The following is a 17,680-nucleotide window of genomic DNA, read 5'->3' as shown; positions in this document are numbered from 1 at the left end:
ACTGTTACTACTAGCTAGTTCCTATATGAGACAATACTTTATTCCTCGTACCATGACAACTTTCCTTAATAACCTTCTGTGAGAGACTTTGTTGAAGCCTTTTGAATGTTTAGGTAAATTATGTTGGTTCACCATTTCCTTTTAAAATTTGATGAGGAGTGGGGCGCTAATTACAGTGCTTGCTCATAAGTGACAACATCTTACATCTGGTTTCTACTTTCTCAGGTATAGAGCTGGAGAAAAAAAATTGGTGAATAGTTTTTGTCTAAAAATACATTTTTCTGTCAATCAAAGCTATTTATTACTTCAAGTCAAATTTGATAAATAATTTCAGTCTAATAAAAAGAAAAAGAGATTTAAAAAAATTGAAATGTGGTGTGGGAGGGTTACGTTTTCAAAGGGAAATATTTTTACATTTTAATTTGAAACTTTTCATTCTGAAGTTTAATGATATTTGTTTTAAAAAATTCGAAGAGTAAAGAAAACACCCAAAAATGAAAATAAAAAAAAATAAGAAATTTATTTCAGATTGAACAAAACATTTCTGTTTCTAAAAAAATCAGTTGTAGTTCAACCCAAAGCAAACAAACAAAAATCAGATTTTTCAGTTAAGCCACCAAACTGAAAAACCTATCAGTAAAATTTAAACTTATCTTTCCTTTTGCTTTAGTTGTGTTGAATTAGCTTGAAAAAAATCACCTTTTTTAAGATAGGGAATTATTCAATTTTCCTTATGCACTTATTTATATAGTCTATTTCCGATATATAATATTAAAATAATATAACAATTCACAATCAGTTCTATTTAATTTAGGGACACTTTCAAAGTAACCCCAAATAATATATATAATTATAATTTGGGGTTACTTTGAGAGTGTCCTAAATTAAATAGAACCAACTGTGAATCATTGTATTAAGAAAAATCGTTATTGTCACTTTTCACTTCGGCTCTAACATATAATATTCAGTGCTAGAATTCAATTTTCTGCATTCCTTTTGACAGTTGATAGACTTAAAGCGTTCTCGTAGAGTGAAATGATCTAAAGCACTTTGTGACCCTTATCTTTGAAAATAGTCATTTGCATAACTTTCATGACAAAGATTTGTGCATTGATTTTTAAGGGCCTAATGTAGTCTTTAGCTGACTGGATTTTTTTATACCATAACGATTATGTAGAATAAGCTTTGTAGTTAGAAAATTAACTGTCTCTAAAAGAGAAGGGGATAAAATAAAGGTTAGGCCTTTAATATCAGCCAGCTCTTTTGATATTTTTACCTCCTATTGTGTACCTGATGATTAAAGCTGCTTAGTTTCTATTCATACATGTTCTTAGATTATTTGATTTCTAAAGCAAAGAAAACATACAATGGAATGGCTTCTAATACACCTGGTAGTTTTCCAGTAGACTGCATTAGTGTATGATATTGTCTTTAGTTCCACCTCATTCCTTGTTTCCCCTTTCTTCTGTAAACAAAATTATAGAAAAATAGCACAAGAGAAAACAGAAGAGAAATCTTGTGATAGTCTATACAACAGCTGCAGTTGCTTTACATAACTGTTTAAGAAGGATGAATTCAAACTGGAACAGGTACAGAGAAGGGCTACTAGGATGATCCAAGGAATGGAAAACCTGTCTTATGAAAGGAGACTCAAAGAGCTTGGCTTGTTTAGCCTAACCAAAAGAAGGCTGAGGGGAGAGATGATTGCCCTTTATAAATAAATCAGAGGGATAAATATCAGGGAGGGAGAGGAATTATTTAAGCTTAGAACCAATGTGGACACAAGAACAAATGGATATAAGCTGGACACTAGGAAGTTTAGTCTTGAACTTAGATGAAGGTTTCTAACCATTAGAGGAGTGAAGTTCTGGAACAATCTTCCAAGGGGAGTAGTGGGGGCAAAAGACACATCTGCTTTCAAGACTAAGCTTGCTAAGTTTATGGAGGGGATGGTATGATGGGATAAATTAATTGCAAAAATTAGGCTATCTTTGATTATTAGCAGGTAAATATGCCCAATGATCTGTGATGGGATGTTAGATGGGGTGGGATCTGAGTTACTACAGAGAATTCTTTCCTGGGTGCTGGCTGGTGAGGCTTGCCCACATGCTCAGGGTTTAACTGATTGCCATATTTGGGGTCGAGAAGGAATTTTCCTCCAGGGCAGATTGGCAGAGGCGCTGGAGGTTTTTCGCCATCCTCTGCAGCATGGGGCATGAGTCACTTGCTGGAGGATTCTCTGCACCTTGAGGTCTTTAAACCACAATTTGAGGATTTCAATAACTCAGACAAAGGTTTGGGGTTTGTTACAGGAGTGGGTGGGTGAGATTGTTGGCCTGCATTGTGCAGGAGATCAGACTAGATGACCATAATGATCCCTTCTGACCTTGAGACTGAGACCATTCTGAAAAATGATTTTCTGCATATTCGTGCCTTATACCTGTAATTTTGTTTTTTTTAAAAAAAGGCATTGAAAACTTCACTTTACTTTAAATGTAGCTTCTTACTCTTACAGAGTACCTATTATTGAAGCCAAACATGTAACAAAATGTAATTTTAAATATATTTGACTTAACACATAACACACAGCAAAACTATCCAATATCTTAATTATTGGCTTATTATATTCTCACTGTAACATCAATGCCCATTTAAAAAAATATAGAGAGAGACATGAGATGATTTCCAAGTAAAATCTTTATTTTAATTAAGGAAAAGTTTGCACATACACTGCTGTCATTCTTCTGCATCCACCAGCTGCAGTACACAGTAGCTGCCTATAGTACCTGACACAATAATATCTACCTGTGAATTCTAGTCATTACTACGTCCAGCGCAAAAATCAGCATGAAATAACTTCTGAGATTGGATTTTGAGCCATCAGAATGAGTTGTAGTCAGTGGCAACTCCAGGCACCAGCTCTTCAAGCGCATGCCTGGGGTGGCAAGCTGCAGGGGGGCGCCCTGCCAGTCGCTGTGAGGGCAGCAGTCAGGCTGTCTTCAGCAGCGTTTCTCCAGGAGATCCGCCAGTCCCGTGGATTCGGTGGCAAGAACGCCAAAGGCACGGGACTGGTGGACTTCCCGCAGGCAAGCTGCCAAAGGCGGCCTGCCTGCTGTGCTTGGGGTGGCAAAAAAGCTAGCCCCTGGTTGTAGGCTGGTTTCATTGCAACTCCAGCCAATTTTGTTTGGTGTTGGAGGTATTGGCAGATGTTAGCATTCCTGTTAACAAATAGTTACCTAATGGTGAAGCTAGCCCGAGTGATCAAAAAGTGCTGAGTGGGTGCTTACAAGTTTTAGAAGAACTTCTGGTTTTCTATATTTGGGGAATACTATGTGTCAGGGTTTGTTCCCAGATTCCATTCAATGTAGTTGCTTATTTTGCACAAAGCATTGTAACTATTGCCATTTACTCAAGTTTGTCCCTAAGCAACTGAATATCTGAAAGGATTTTCATGCAGATTGCTTTGGTGGTGCCAACTGTCATCTGTGATATCTTACCCTTTAAGTAGAAGGACAGTAATGTAAACCCAATGTGAGGGGGCATTTAAGAAGTTTTCCTATATATTGGCTATGCTAAGCTTTTGTTTCTTAATGTCATCCAGATTATGAAAGTAACAAACCTAGGGAATAACATATGACCAACAAAAACAGAATATCTGCGTGTGTGTTCCTCTACCCAATATGTGGTGGTGTTGAGATCATTTGCATCAACGAAACATGCTTATGGAACCTCGTGAAACCAGATGCAAATCTGCTTAACAATTATACTAAATGTTTAATGTCTGTATTACACTAGTGGCCAGTATTGGGGTTGCATTGTCCTAGATACTATAAAAATATGTACAAATAAATAGTCCTAAAGAGCTTATAGTCCAAAAAGAGAAGTAACATACAAATGTTTCTGAAGCTAAAAATCAAATATATAAAAATTACAATTTTTTGTTAATATAAAAAGCCTAGCATCCCCATATATCTTGTATGCTCATCTGTGATTTTAGGCTTGCCTACATGGAAACACTCGGGCAAATTAATCCAAATGTACTTTTCAAATAGATTAATGAAACCTCATTTAAACACTTGTGTGAGTGCTCTTATTCAGAATTAAAGGGATCTTAATTTGGTTTAGTTCAATTCAGTGAAAGTACCTTAATTCACTGAATTAAGCTAAACCGAATTAAGGCCACTTCAGTTCTAAATAAGAGCATCCACAGAGGGGTTTAGCATGGTTTAAGTAATTTACTTTAAACATTAATTTGGATTAATTTTCCTGAATGTCCCAATGTAGGCAAGTCCAAACATGACTTTCTGCTTTCTCTCACATTGCTGAGAGTCTTCGTATCCTCAATGATCCTCAATCCTCCACCTTTCAAAGACCGTATTTCACAGGCCAGTCTGCATGTCTTTGTCCCAGTCAATTTCATTATTGTCCTTTCAATTAGATATTTTCCTTAATACAATTCTGCCCTCCTACATTCATTTTCTGTTCTGAAATGTGACTTACAGACAGAGATCTAAACCCTCTGCAGCATAGGCTTTCTGGCAGAGGTGAATTTTGAAGGAGAAGAAGATAGTCAGCTTCTGGACTAGTTCAGAGAAGGTAATGTGAGAAGCTGACAAAACATGCAGAACGGCCAATGTGATGAGACAAGAGCTGACAGAATGGGAAGCAGAGTTATGAAGGACCTTGAAGGTGAAGACCAGGAAGATGGAAATTGATCTAGTGAATCAGAAGAGGATACAGTGGGATGATTCAGAATTGGGTGAAGTGATTAGAACAGGCAAAGAAGATGGTCTTAGCAGCCAGTTTTCTGTGAAGAAGGGAGAGATGATACAGGTGTTTGGGAGGCTAGAGATTACCGTAATCCACAGGGGAAGTAATGAGGGCATGGATGTGTCCTAAAACTTTTTGGATAGAAAGAAAAGGATGGATCTTACAAATATCATGGAGAAAGAAGCAGCAACATTTGGACACAGCTTGATTTTGTAAAATGCAAACGAAAGGGAGACATCAAAGATTTGGGCTTGAGTGACAGGGAGGATGGTGTAGGTGTTCAATGACAGAATGAGTGGTGTGCAGAGTGAATTGGGACGGAAAACCAGGAGTTCAGTTTTATCTCTTGTTAACTTCAATGGATGATGAAACATAAAGGAGGAGATTCAAAGACAGGCTCAGATTTGCTATTAGCAGGAAGGGACAGGTCAGGATTGGAGATAAAGATTGTAGTTGAAACCATGTACGTGGGTGAAATAACGCAGAGACAGTGTGTAAATGGAGGAGAGTGGGCCAATAAGAGCCTTCTGGGATGCCTGCAGAGAATAAAAGAGGGGGAGGAGGACCCACAAAAATTACACCCATCTGATAGCTTAAGAAAGGAGACAGAACTTTGAGGGACAAGATCAAGGTCTGTGCTCATGATAATCTTGAACTCACCTGAAATCTGCATAAATTTTGGCCAAATGCACAAGCATCAGCTTAAAGCCACAAACTTTGAGCAGAGACAGGTTGATACAGTTCTTAAGGCCAAGAAGCAACCCCACCACTTGTGCAAATCTCATCTTTGTTGTCTTTTGGGAGGAAAAGGTTTTGTGTTTATCCTGTCTCGTTGTAGCTCCTGGATGCATTCTGGTGGCCACCTCTGGCGAATCTTCCTGGGACCCAGTAGCAACTTGAACATTACAAAGTTATAAGGATGGGGCAGTCACAAAGGAGGTTGAGTGCCTTCTAGTCCCTAAGGTCTTCAAAGTACTTTCTCCTACTGCGACAAAGGGTAGAGGAGGGAAGATGTTCTCTTTCCTACAGCAGTGGATTCCTAAACAAACAAAGTGAGGAGAGAGCACAAGATAGGCCTTAGTGCACAGTTGCTAGGAAACTTGTTTGCTTGGAAGTTTGGGTATTACAAGTCCACTCAAATGTATCTTGCAAAGCTTAGTTCTTGGAAACACAAACTGGATACTGCAGGGTTTGCTCAGCCCTAATGAGGACACATTTAACACTGTTTAAAATATTTTTGACATCAGCAAATGTAAATTATTCAAAGTAACACCTGATAATGCTCTTATGCTAAAGTACGTCTGATACTTTGGCCAGAATATCCTTCTTTGTGTCTTGTACCACTTAAGACACAGCATCTGCTAGATGCTTCTAAAGTGATCTTGATGGTTTAGTCTATATGCTCTATTAAAAATTTGAATAACATTCCTGTTCTTCATAAGAAATTACAAGTACATGTATTTTGAATAAAGGAATATAAATCCTACAGAGTGTAAGAGATGCATGCATTTGTCAAACTATCATTGTTTACATATAACCTTCTGCTGTCTCTTGCACACAGTCTAGGTTGGCAATTCGCAGCTAAAATATTTTGATACTTATAGTGCCCTTAAGAAGATGAAAATTGAAAATGAAAAACCGTAAACACCACATTTTAGGAAATAGTGTGTGTGCGCATGCAAATTTATGTTTTTGAACTCCTAAAAGTGGGCATGGGACCATACAAAGAGAAATAAAGACCTGGTCCTCTGCAAAAGAGCTTCCAGTTTAAATTGCATAGGACATCAAGTGTTAGTAATAAAAGAAAAGGAAGGGGACATAGAACAAGAGTTAAACATAGAATTGTATTTTGCATAAGTCATTCATCCATCTTGATTGCTTCATTATTTTTAGTACATTAATGCATTTTGTGTATTATTTAGATTTTTTAAAGGGTTTTAAATTAGGAGTGGACAACATGTCTTGGAAGGCATTAAAAAAAATCAAATTTACATCATTAGTGGCATCAATCAGTGGTGCCCTGTATTTTGATATTACAACCCTGGCTGCCCCCTTCCCCCACCCCTTGTGGGACAGTGAAAGCAGCTGTATTGGACCCACTCTTTGGATCCCCTGTGCTTTCAAGTCAAGTGATTCTGATCAGCATCCAGATATTGTTGCAGGGACGTTGCCGGGGTGCAGATTCCTGATATGGGAGCCTGCAGTTCAACTGTCCTTGGCCTTGAGACTGGTGCTGAACGCCTGCAAGCCTTCCAGTAGCTTATGCATGCTATCCTCAGAGCTCTGTCTTTGTGGGCACTCTGGATTACAGTTAAGGAAGACAGACTTTGCAAGGGAACTTCTTAAACACACAGATGCACTTTACTCTTAGCATAGGAGAAATTTAGATCAAGTGAAAATAAAAAGCCTGTACACAATACCCCCACACAAACCTTAGAGTCCTCACACCTCCTGAGAGTTCTTGGTTGGTTTGGCCAGTGTCCTGGGAGAAAGGTAAACCTTTCATGCCCACTCCTCCAGTGTGTCTTGTGCTTTGTTGGTTGTATGGCTTTGTGACACAGAGAGCATGTCTCTTTCAAAATCACTGGAACACCTTTTCTGTTTTTTCTTCCTACTCTGGGATTTTCCATGCTTCAGCTCTGAGAAGTGGGACTGCTGGCAGAGGGTTGTTAAATCAATGGCTTTATCTGATAACCCTCATTGTCCCACTAGGTCTAGTCAAGGTTGACAGCCCTGTTTCATAGTCCGTATTCTACTGTTACAGTTCAGTCACTGTGGAAATGTGTCTTCAGCCTGAGGAGATTGAGAGGTTGCATCCACAGTGCAAAGTGTTCCCCTCTGTGTCACAGTGTGATTGGCTCCTTCAAGAGACAGCAGGTTCCAATGCACCTGTGATTGATTAGCTGCCTTCCATAAGAAGGCACCTGGGCCATATAAATGAGGGGGAGACTGAGACAGATGGATCAGCCAGAAAAGGGGCAGGTGCAAGCTGCCTGAGGAGGAAAGGAGAGACTTGGGGAGAAATAGGAGCAGCTGCAGCAAGCTGGAAAGAGAGCCATTGGGAAGAGCAATTAGTTAATAAGGAGGACTGGCCAGACTTGGGAACACCTGCCAAACTAACAGAGAGCTTGTACAGAGACTCCTAGGAAGAACCAGCCCAAAACAAGAGGGTTTATGCTGAAGGGTGGATCACAGTAGCAGGCTTAGGACTCTCAGACAGGGAGGTTGGTTTGATGGAACACTACAGGGAGTTCTGTCACAGGAGACTTGACTTAGAGCTACCAGGGAAAAGCTATGGAAAATAAGCAAAGCTAATCTGAGAACGAATTGGGTGAATGGTCTAGATAGTGGAACCCTGGAACAAGGGGAGAGAGTGAGTCTGGGACCAGACTGGAGATGGACTCTCAGAAGGATGAGTTGGAAATGTTGTCCTGGAAGTGGTCATTGCAAACAGCTGTGAACCTGTTGTACATTGCAATTTGGGGAGAAGGGTTTTATCATGAGGCTTCTGTGGCCTATTGAACAAGTACAGGAATAAATTATGCTTAAAGGCAAGTTTTTGAATTAGACATTGAGAAAGACTGTGCTCCTTCTATGGTTGAGGGGAAACTGAGGCAGGCATATTTGTCATGCTGTGACCTACTGCAAAAGATCATAGATCATAGGACTGGAAGGGACCTTGAGAGGTCATCTTGTCCAGTCTTCTGCACTCATAGCAGAACCAAGTATTATCTAGACCAGGGATGGGCAAACTACGTCCCATGGGCCACATCCATCAGATGTTTTAATCCAGCTCTCGAGTTCCTGCTTGGGAAGAGGGGAGTTCCCCGCTCTGCGCGTGCCATGGCTCCATGTGGCTCCTGGAAGGAGCGGCATGATCCTCTCCAGCTCCTACATGTAGGAGCAGCCAGGGGGCTTCGCACACTGCCACCACCTCAAGCACCACCCCGCAGCTCCCATTGGCTAGGAACCACAGCCAATGGGAGCTGCAGGGGCAGCGCCTGGGGCAGCGCAGAAAGCTGCTCGGCCTCACCTCTGTTTAGGAAACAGAGGGGGACATGCCGCTGCTTCCGGGAGCTGCTTGAGGTAAGCGCTACCCAGACCCTGCACCCTTGACCACCTCCCGCGCTCCAACACCCTGCCCCAGCCCTGATCCTGCTCCCACCCTCTGAATCCCTCGATCTCAGCCCAGAGCACTCTCCTGCACCCCAAACCACTCATCCCCAGCACCACCCCAAAGGCCGCACCCCTAGCTGAAGCCAGCACCCCCCCATCTGTACCCCAACCTCCTGCCACAGCTTGGAGCCCCCTCCCACACCCTGAACTCCTCATTTCTAGTCCCAGTGCAGAGCCCTCACCCCTCCCTCATCCCAGGCCCACCCCCAATTTGACGAGCATTCATGGTCTGCCATACAATTTCCATACCCAGATATGGCCCTTGGGCCAAAAAGTTTGCCTACTCCTCATCTAGACCATCCCTGACAGGTGTTTGTCTAACCTGCTCCTAAAAATCTCCAATGATGGAGATACTACAACCTCCCTGAGCAATTTATTCCAGTGTTTAACCACCCTGACAGGAATTTTTTCCTAATGTCCAACCTAAACCTCCTTTGCTGCAATTTAAGCTTCTTGTCCTATTCTCAGTGGTTAAGAAAGACAAGTTTTCTCCCTCCTCTTTGTAACAATCTTTTATGTACTTGAAAACCATTATCGTGGCCCCTTTCAATCGTCTCTTTTCCAGACTAAACAAACCCAATTTTTTTCAATCTTCCTTCATAGGTCATGTTTTCTAGACCTTCAATAACTTTTGTTGCTCTTCTCTGGACTGACTTCAATTTGTCAGTCTTTCCTGAAAAGTGGTGCCCAGAACTAGACACAATACTCCAGTTTAGGCCAAATTAACAAGGAGTAGAGTGGAAGAATTACTGCTTGTGTCTTGCTTACAACACTCCTGCTAATACATCCCAGAATGATGTTTGCTTTTTTTTGCAACAGTGCTACACTATTGACTCATATTTAGCTTGTGGCCCACTATGACCCCCAGATCCCTTTCTGTCATACTCATTCCTAGCAGTCATTTCCCATTTTGTATTTGTGCAATTGAGTGTTCCTTCCGAAGTGGAGTACTTTGCATTTGTCCTTACTGAATTTCATCCTATTTACTTCAGACCATTTCTCCAGTTTGTCTAGATCATTTTGCATTATAATCCTATCCTCCAAACCAGTTGCAACCCCTCCCAGCTTGGTATCATCCACAAACTTAATAAGTGTACTCTCTCTGAAGATACTGAGGAGAAACGGATCCAGAACTGATCCCTGCGGGCCTCCACTCACTATGCTCTTCCAGCATGACTGTGAATCACCGATAACTACACACTGGGAATGGTTTTCCAACCAGTTATACTCTCACCTTACAGTAGCTCCTTCTAGCTTGCATTTCCCTACTATTTTGTTTATGAGAAGATCATGTGAGACTAAAAAGCTTTACTAAAGTCAAGGTATACCATGTCTACCACTTCCCCTGATCCACAAGGCTTATTACACTGTCAAAGAAAGGTATCAGGTTGGTTTGACACAATTTTTGTTCTTGACAAATCCATGTTGACTGTTATTTAGCACGTTATCATCTTCTAGATGTTTGGAAATTGATTGCCTAATTATTTGCTCCATTATCTTCCTGGGTACAGAAGTTAAGCTGACTGGTCTGTAATTTCACGGGTTGTCCTTATATCCCATTTTATACATTGGCACTATGTTTGCCTTTTTCCAGTCTTTTGAAATCTCTCCCGTCTTCCATGACTTTTCAAAGATAATTGCTAATGGCTCAGATATTTCCTCAGTCAGCTCCTTGAATATTCTAGCATGCATTTCATCAGGGCCTGGTGACTTGAAGACATCTAACTTGTTTACATAATTTTTAACTTACTCTTTCCTTATTTTAGCCTCTGATCGTACCTCATTTTCACTGGCATTCACTATGTTAGGCGACCAATCATCACCAGCCTTCTTGGTGAAAACCGAAACAAAGAAGTGATTAAGCACCTCTGCCATTTCCACATTTTCAGGCATCCGTTATGGGGGTTACCTTGTCACATTCTTCCAACAAGCATAACCTCTGTCTTGCTTTAGTTTAGCTTCAACCAGCTCTTCATCCATATGCTAATTTCATCCAAGCACTGGGTCATCTTGGTGAGAGTGATGTTATCATAAACAATAAAGAATATACAGCTGTATATCGTCTGCATATTGTGTTTGTGATGTCCCACCAGTTTTACCAGTGGCTGCACGTGGATGTTGAATAGCACCAGAGAGAATTTATCCAGGTCTGGGAATGACTCAGTTTAGTGCATTCCCACTTGCAACCTCCTTCAGGAAAGTCTGTAGTATCTCATGATTAGTAATGTCAAATGCTACAGAGAGGTCCATGAGGATGAGACTGGTTGTCTGTTCTCCATCCATCAACAATAGGAAATCATCCAGCAGAGCCACTAATGCTATTTCTAGCCCATGATTCTTCCCTGACTCCAGATTGTGCAGGGTCTAAGATATTGTCATTAGTTAAATGAACTTGTTCATGGCCTTTGTCTAGCTTCTCTTTTGAGTTTGCCCAGGAATGGAAGGTTTGATACTAGGTAGTAACTAATTAGGCCCTGTGTAGCAAGAGTGGGTTTAATCAACATTAGATTATTCTATTCTAATTAGGTTCTTATACAATCCTCATCACCATTGTATCTAATCAAACTATTCCAAATTTTAAAGAGCGAAAGGAAGATTCCGTCCCTAAAAATATTTTGTTTAAATGCATAGTTTTTATACTGGTTACCTAGGAGAGTTTGAAGATAGTTAACAAACATGCGTTTTCTGAAGATATAGGGCCTGATTCACATCTCTGTTACAGCCCCCTGTAAAATCATTTTACATCACCAAAGTTTTGCCAAGTCACTATTATCATGCCCTAAAGGGATGCCTGAGGATTTCCCTGGCACTGGGGAACCCTCCAGTGGCATAAAGAATAGCATTACTGTATCCATATCCCTGCTCAGGCATAGAATATGTGGTAAAGGCTAGAAAGGGGATAGTTGAAACGTAATATATTAATCCACAATAGGCAAAATGATCACTAGGGAATCATTCTAGCAAGGGTAAGTTAGAAAATCTAAGTGGTTGCACATACTTGCACTGGAGGCAGTTAGTGGTGTGAAAGGGTGACTTCGGCAAACCCATCTTTTTCCTTTTCCCTCCTCACCCCTGCACTGAGCACAATCTGCACTAAACTCTATGCTAAATGCCCACTGACATTACATAACTCAGGCTCATTGGTTGCAAACCCACATTAGAAACTGTTTCCTTTATATTTTTTTTTGCTAACCAGCTCTTCTCTTGTTGGCTTTTATTGTGTAACTCATCTGGAAGGTGTTTGATCCTACAAGAGTTTTGTAGCCATCAAATAGTTGTAATTGTATTGTCGGGTTTCTATATATCTGTATTAGTTGAACATTATGACTTCCACCTGGCTGGACACATTGAGTTTTTGTCAGGCTGATAAATATTTCACTCAGAAATTGATTGCTATAAGAGCAATGTCACTGAATTTTAAACCCATGGCTTCAGGACGTCAGTCATCCTTTAGGTTTCATTATAGTGTGTGTAATATGGTAGCCATTAAAAAGTCAGCGTGTACCAGCAGTTGCCATACAGTAGTGTCTGGAATAGCATAATTTCACTTATAATTCTTATGAGAGCTCTCAAATACCTATGTATACCAGTTTGGAGGGGGAAAAGTCTTCTGAATAACTTCTACTGTAGAACTGTAAGGAATCTTAATCTATATTCATGTTTGTCATAGTTACTTTCAACTGTTTTACTGCTCTTTAACATTTTATTAACCACCTAATGGGTGCTACATAACCTGTGTGAAATCCATTGGTGTGATGGTAGTTTTCAGTGAATAGGTGCCCACATATTTGTCACTGCTTTGATTCAGGAAAGAGGCTGAATTGTGAAAAATCATGGAGACTGTAACTAAAAATAGTTCCTGTAAGACAGGAGTCAGGCATATGGGCAGGGTGGAATTGAGGTACAGTAGGGCTTATTGAGCTGCAGCTCTTCTGGGAATAAATGGAAGACTTGGTCCCAAACTCTCTAAATATGGCACATTTCCCAACTACGAAAACTGATTTTGAAAACGTTTAAAATTCTGGTTTGTAAGAAAAAACAGTGGTGTCACATTGGGCTAGCTCCTCAACTGGAGTTAAGTGACATAATTCCATTGACGTCAGCAGAGCTTTGCCAGTTACTTCAGCTGAACACATGGCCCATAATATTTTTAATGGCGTGTTCTTAACTTGGACACCAACCAGAGCAATCATTATTCCCTTTGTCAAACTTCATTTTTGTAGTTGTAACCGCAGTAACTTTTCACATCTGTGGAATCATTTTTATTGAAAAAGAAATTGGAAACTCTCTCTCTCTGATTTAAATCTACATAATGAATTTCTCTGTAAATCCGTAACTTCCAAACCTTATTCTGTGAGCTAGTTGCCTTAACCAACTTTATTTGGTATTTCCTCTTCTCGTGAACAGATATGTAGGAGTTATTTATCAATGAAACCTTAGGGAATATCACTGTGTTTACTAGTGACAGTTGAGATGCATTGGACATGCTACAATCTGGTTCGATGAAGATCAGTTGTTCTTTTTTTCCTCTCTTTTTTTCCTAAAGCTGTTTTCTTTTACGCCTTTCATTCCAGTTGCAAACTATGAAAGCTTTTCAATACTGTCAATCAACCTCTAACTTGGAGATAACATGGCTGAAAATAGCAGAATTTTAAGAATGCCAAGGGAAAGAAAGATGGTTTAAACAAGGGCGTTGTCAAACTGAAACCAATAACCCTCAATCATGTGTTACTTTTTATACTTTCATTTTTAATGAGTTGTTCCGCATATATGAACAGCTGTATTTGTCAATGGTTAGAGTGCCACACAGCAAAATATTTGGTAAGCAGTACAAGTCAAGATGTTTTTTCCATTGTGAATCTAATCTGTGCTTAGAAGGAATAAATATAAATGTCACACATTCTTTTTCATCTTTGAGAAATCTTTTTAAATAATTCAAGTTGTTTATCATAATCCAAAGGTTAAATAAAAACATAATTTGACTAGAAAATCAGAATTTAGCAGTGATCAATTGGAATCAATTTCTATGTTCAACATTTTGTTCTGTCAGATACTTACGTTCCATAGATGTCAGAATGGTAAAAATGCATTGCTGTGTTATATTTCTTGTATTTACCTGTGTGAAATGACATCATAGACCTTGGAGCAGCTTTAATTCACAACACAATACTGTTCAAATGCTGTGGTAAGAGTTTGTAATTTATAACTCTGCAGTCTATCGACCTAGATGTCCTCAAATTTCTTAAATCGGCAATTGTAAATCAAATGGAGCCCTCTAGTGGTAATTGCATAAAAATATCACCCTATGACTGATCATAAGTAAGAGGAAAAATCCTGCAGTGAGGGTATGATTAAGATTGCCTTGCATGATTCTGACATGGGAGAGTGGGCAATCAATAATTACACTTTACATCTGATTCATATTAATTACACATTTCAAAAATGTTTTGTAAGTTTTTTAATGACCTAAAATGTTTCACTCTCAAATGCCTGTTTATGTAGTGATTTATACAGCCCCAATGAAAAATCATGTCCATTGTGATTCATGTTCTGTTGTTGTTCTTTTATTAGGCGTACATTCCAAGCAGAGTGGCGATTGTACTCCAGAATATGGATATCCCGAACTGAAGAACTACATAACCATCACTGCAGAACCAAAACGTGGAGAAGAAATATTGTACCAGCACTCAACATCACAGAATTAACACTATGGCTGCTTTTTGAAACTAGGTCATTGAAATGTAGGATTAATATTTACATATAATTATAGTGCTCTCAAGTTGCTAAAATCTAATTCAAGGAGACAATATATGAAAGAAGAATGCATCTTTGCATTTGTGATGTTACAGCATTACATTTTAAAACATTTCAGAGCAGCTGGCATTCTCAATTAAACTGTCATTCCCAGTGTCTTATCAGGAACAATGTTGTACCGAAAGTGTTCTTGCTCTGATTTCAGCAATTTCTTTGAAACCTTTTTTATCATTTTGGTATTGAATTCAAATATTCATTACAGATCATTGTCTCCTGTTAGGATAAAGAGCAAAACAGCATATTGAAGTCAAACATAAATAATCTGACAAAAGGCAGCCTTCTGGGTGTGAGGGATCGCATTCTGCAGCAAATTCCAAGATACTTCTAGGATGTGCAGTTTTTCCAATCAAGAATATTGTCCTCTGCCATTTTTATTTAATGAAAATTTCACAGTAAAATCTTCAAAGCTAGTGGATAAAGTGGGATACATGTCACTTGGGTTCTAGTCATGGGTCCCTGCCACTTATCTGTTCTGTGATCTTGGGCAAGTCATTTCACTCTGTGTTCCTCAGGTTCTGTATCTGAAAAATGGGGCTCATGATACTTGCCTACCTTTAGAAAGCATTCTGGGATGATAAGTGATCTGTGAGAGCTAAGTACTGTTACATTTACTGAAATGGTACAATAAGTGAGAACATTTTAAAAAGAACATTTATTATTTTACATACTCTCTCATAAATCTAAGGACCCTGTAGCCACTGGTTTCACTGCTTCCTAAAGCTGCCATTAAACTTGGAGCACTTGTAATGTTGATCTTGCATTTTTATAATTTAAAAAATATTTTGCTTACCAAGGAAGAAACAGTATTAGAAATATAGATATGTTATTCAAACCAAGCTTTTTGATATGTTCAAGCTAGTAAATGGTTTAGAGAGCTGGCTGAAATTGTTGTCTAAATGAATTCTTTACAAGAAATCCAGCATAGTAAAGAATAAGATTCTGTATATTCAAATTGTATCCGCAGTGTATTCATTTTAACTCTGAAAAGGTAATACAGATTTAAAGACACATGCTTTATTTTGCTACACTAATTTAAAAACATGTTGACCTACATATTTGTATATGCTCCAAAATGAGGTTTTATTTTGCTTTACAATCTATTTTGATTTACAGTTCCAAGTTTTCTAATTCAGAAATTTTCAACAGAGAAAATGTCCACAACGGGTTTTGTTAATTCATAGTTCTATGCATCAGTCATCTTCTATGTAAGCTTTGTCTTCTAAATGGCCGAACATTTATGCCCACACTGACAAAAACCTTGCATGTGTTTTATTACACTTACTAGAACTTTAACTTGGAAATATATTTCAAAAAAACAAACGAATGAGTGGGACAGCATAATGTAACGTGATGGGAAACCAGTCTTTTGATGATTTCAAATTAAAAGGGGTTCATGAACATCCCAACTCTTACTGTATTCTGTGCAACAGATATGTGAAAGACAAATACCATGCGCAACAGTGCTATGTAATGTCACAGCTCCTTTCCCTCCTTAATTCATTGTGCATTAATAAGCTATAAATGCATTCCCGTACACTTATGCTTAAAAAAGTACAGTGAAGTGTTTTAATAACTGGAACCAATTATTGTTTCCAAAGTTGTAAACTTTGTAGTGAAATAAAAGCAATGTAATTATCTGCTATATTTACTTTAAATTGATCTTCTGATATATCCTGTAGATTTTACTGGCACATGTTTCAGCGTTCCAAAATGTAATGCAAGGCAATTGCCCTTGTCAAACTATTGTGCAAGAGAAGCAATAAATGTGTGATGTGAAGTAGAAACTGTAAAATTACATGCAAATAAACTGAGACAGGTAAAACATAAATGCATATGTGGTTTTCTTCACTCATAAAAAATGTATAATAGTCTAATATTGGAGGCTAACACTAGATATTACTGGTAGGGTTTGAAATCAGGAATTTCCCTCAAGCACTCAGAAGGAATCTATTGGTTTACTGCTCAAGGATGATATGTTGTTCATTTTACATACTGAATACTTACAAAAGATATTTAAAAACAATAAAAAGACTATTAAGGTTTAAAAGTCAGGCACTTAAGTAGGAAATGCCAGAATTAAGGTTGCCTGTACAACCTTATTTGACCGGCATGTATGTATGCATTACAATACAGTCTTGAATGACATCACATACTATTTTTTCCCCCATAGGATGCCTGTCTCATTGGTTGCACAGGATGAATCAGGGTTGTGTCATGAAGCAGGCTGCTGTCTATGGGACCCCTGCCTCTTGGTTTTAAGACATTGGAAGATGTATAGTGAATGAGGAAGGGATGCAGGAAGCGAAAGGATGGTCTCTTGTAGTTAGAGAGAAAGTGGGTGAGGTAATGTGTTCTAGTGAACCAACAGAATGTCAGCCTAGAGAACTAGATTGTGTCCCTGCCTGGGCCACAGAGTTCCTATGTGATGCTGGGCAAGTCATTAAAACCAAGTGGCCACTGCATTCCTCATTTTCTTGGTATCCAGCTTGTGACAGTTGAGCTATGATTTTGCAAAAGTGATGAGCACTTGCAGCTGAGGACGAAGTTAGCTGTGCTCTGAATATATAAAGTGCTATCTAATGCGAAGTATTCATAAAAGTCAGGCCCTAGGCTTCTCAGAATGGGCATGCAATAGTAGTTTATATATTTGACAGTTTTGTCTTTAATCTCAGTGCTTCAGTTTCCCAGTGAAAAATCAGAATAATCTCACCTCACACAGGTGCAATGAAGATATATCCATTAATGTTTATAAAGCATTAAGATATTGTAGTGGGGCCACCATAATAAAGTCCATAAGGATATTAATAATTCTGTATTCAATAGGTTTGGGGGCCATACATTAAATGTTGAGAATTAAAAAAAAAATTGAACACACATCTGTTCAGTGAGTACTATCCATCCTGTAGACTGAATGGGGCAG

At 39.0% G+C, this 17,680-nt stretch overlaps 1 protein-coding gene across 9 annotated transcripts in view; it reads left to right on the top strand.

Annotated features, from left to right (window-relative positions):
• GBE1 (1,4-alpha-glucan branching enzyme 1) overlaps positions 1-16,588 on the top strand; it is a 301,814-nt gene extending 285,226 nt beyond the window's left edge. For all 9 annotated transcript variants that reach the window (XM_030580312.1, XM_030580342.1, XM_030580369.1 and 6 more), the window contains one exon: positions 14,518-16,588. In XM_030580312.1, the coding sequence (XP_030436172.1) occupies positions 14,518-14,574 (57 nt within the window). In that variant the 3' untranslated portion in view covers positions 14,575-16,588. The remainder of the gene's footprint in view (positions 1-14,517) is intronic.
• The last annotated feature ends 1,092 nt before the right edge of the window (positions 16,589-17,680 follow it).

This window comes from Gopherus evgoodei, chromosome 1 (assembly GCF_007399415.2).
Source record: "Gopherus evgoodei ecotype Sinaloan lineage chromosome 1, rGopEvg1_v1.p, whole genome shotgun sequence".
Lineage (NCBI taxonomy): Eukaryota > Metazoa > Chordata > Testudines > Testudinidae > Gopherus > Gopherus evgoodei.
Note: the sequence above shows the minus strand (reverse complement) of the source record. Positions and strands in the feature narration are given on the sequence as shown.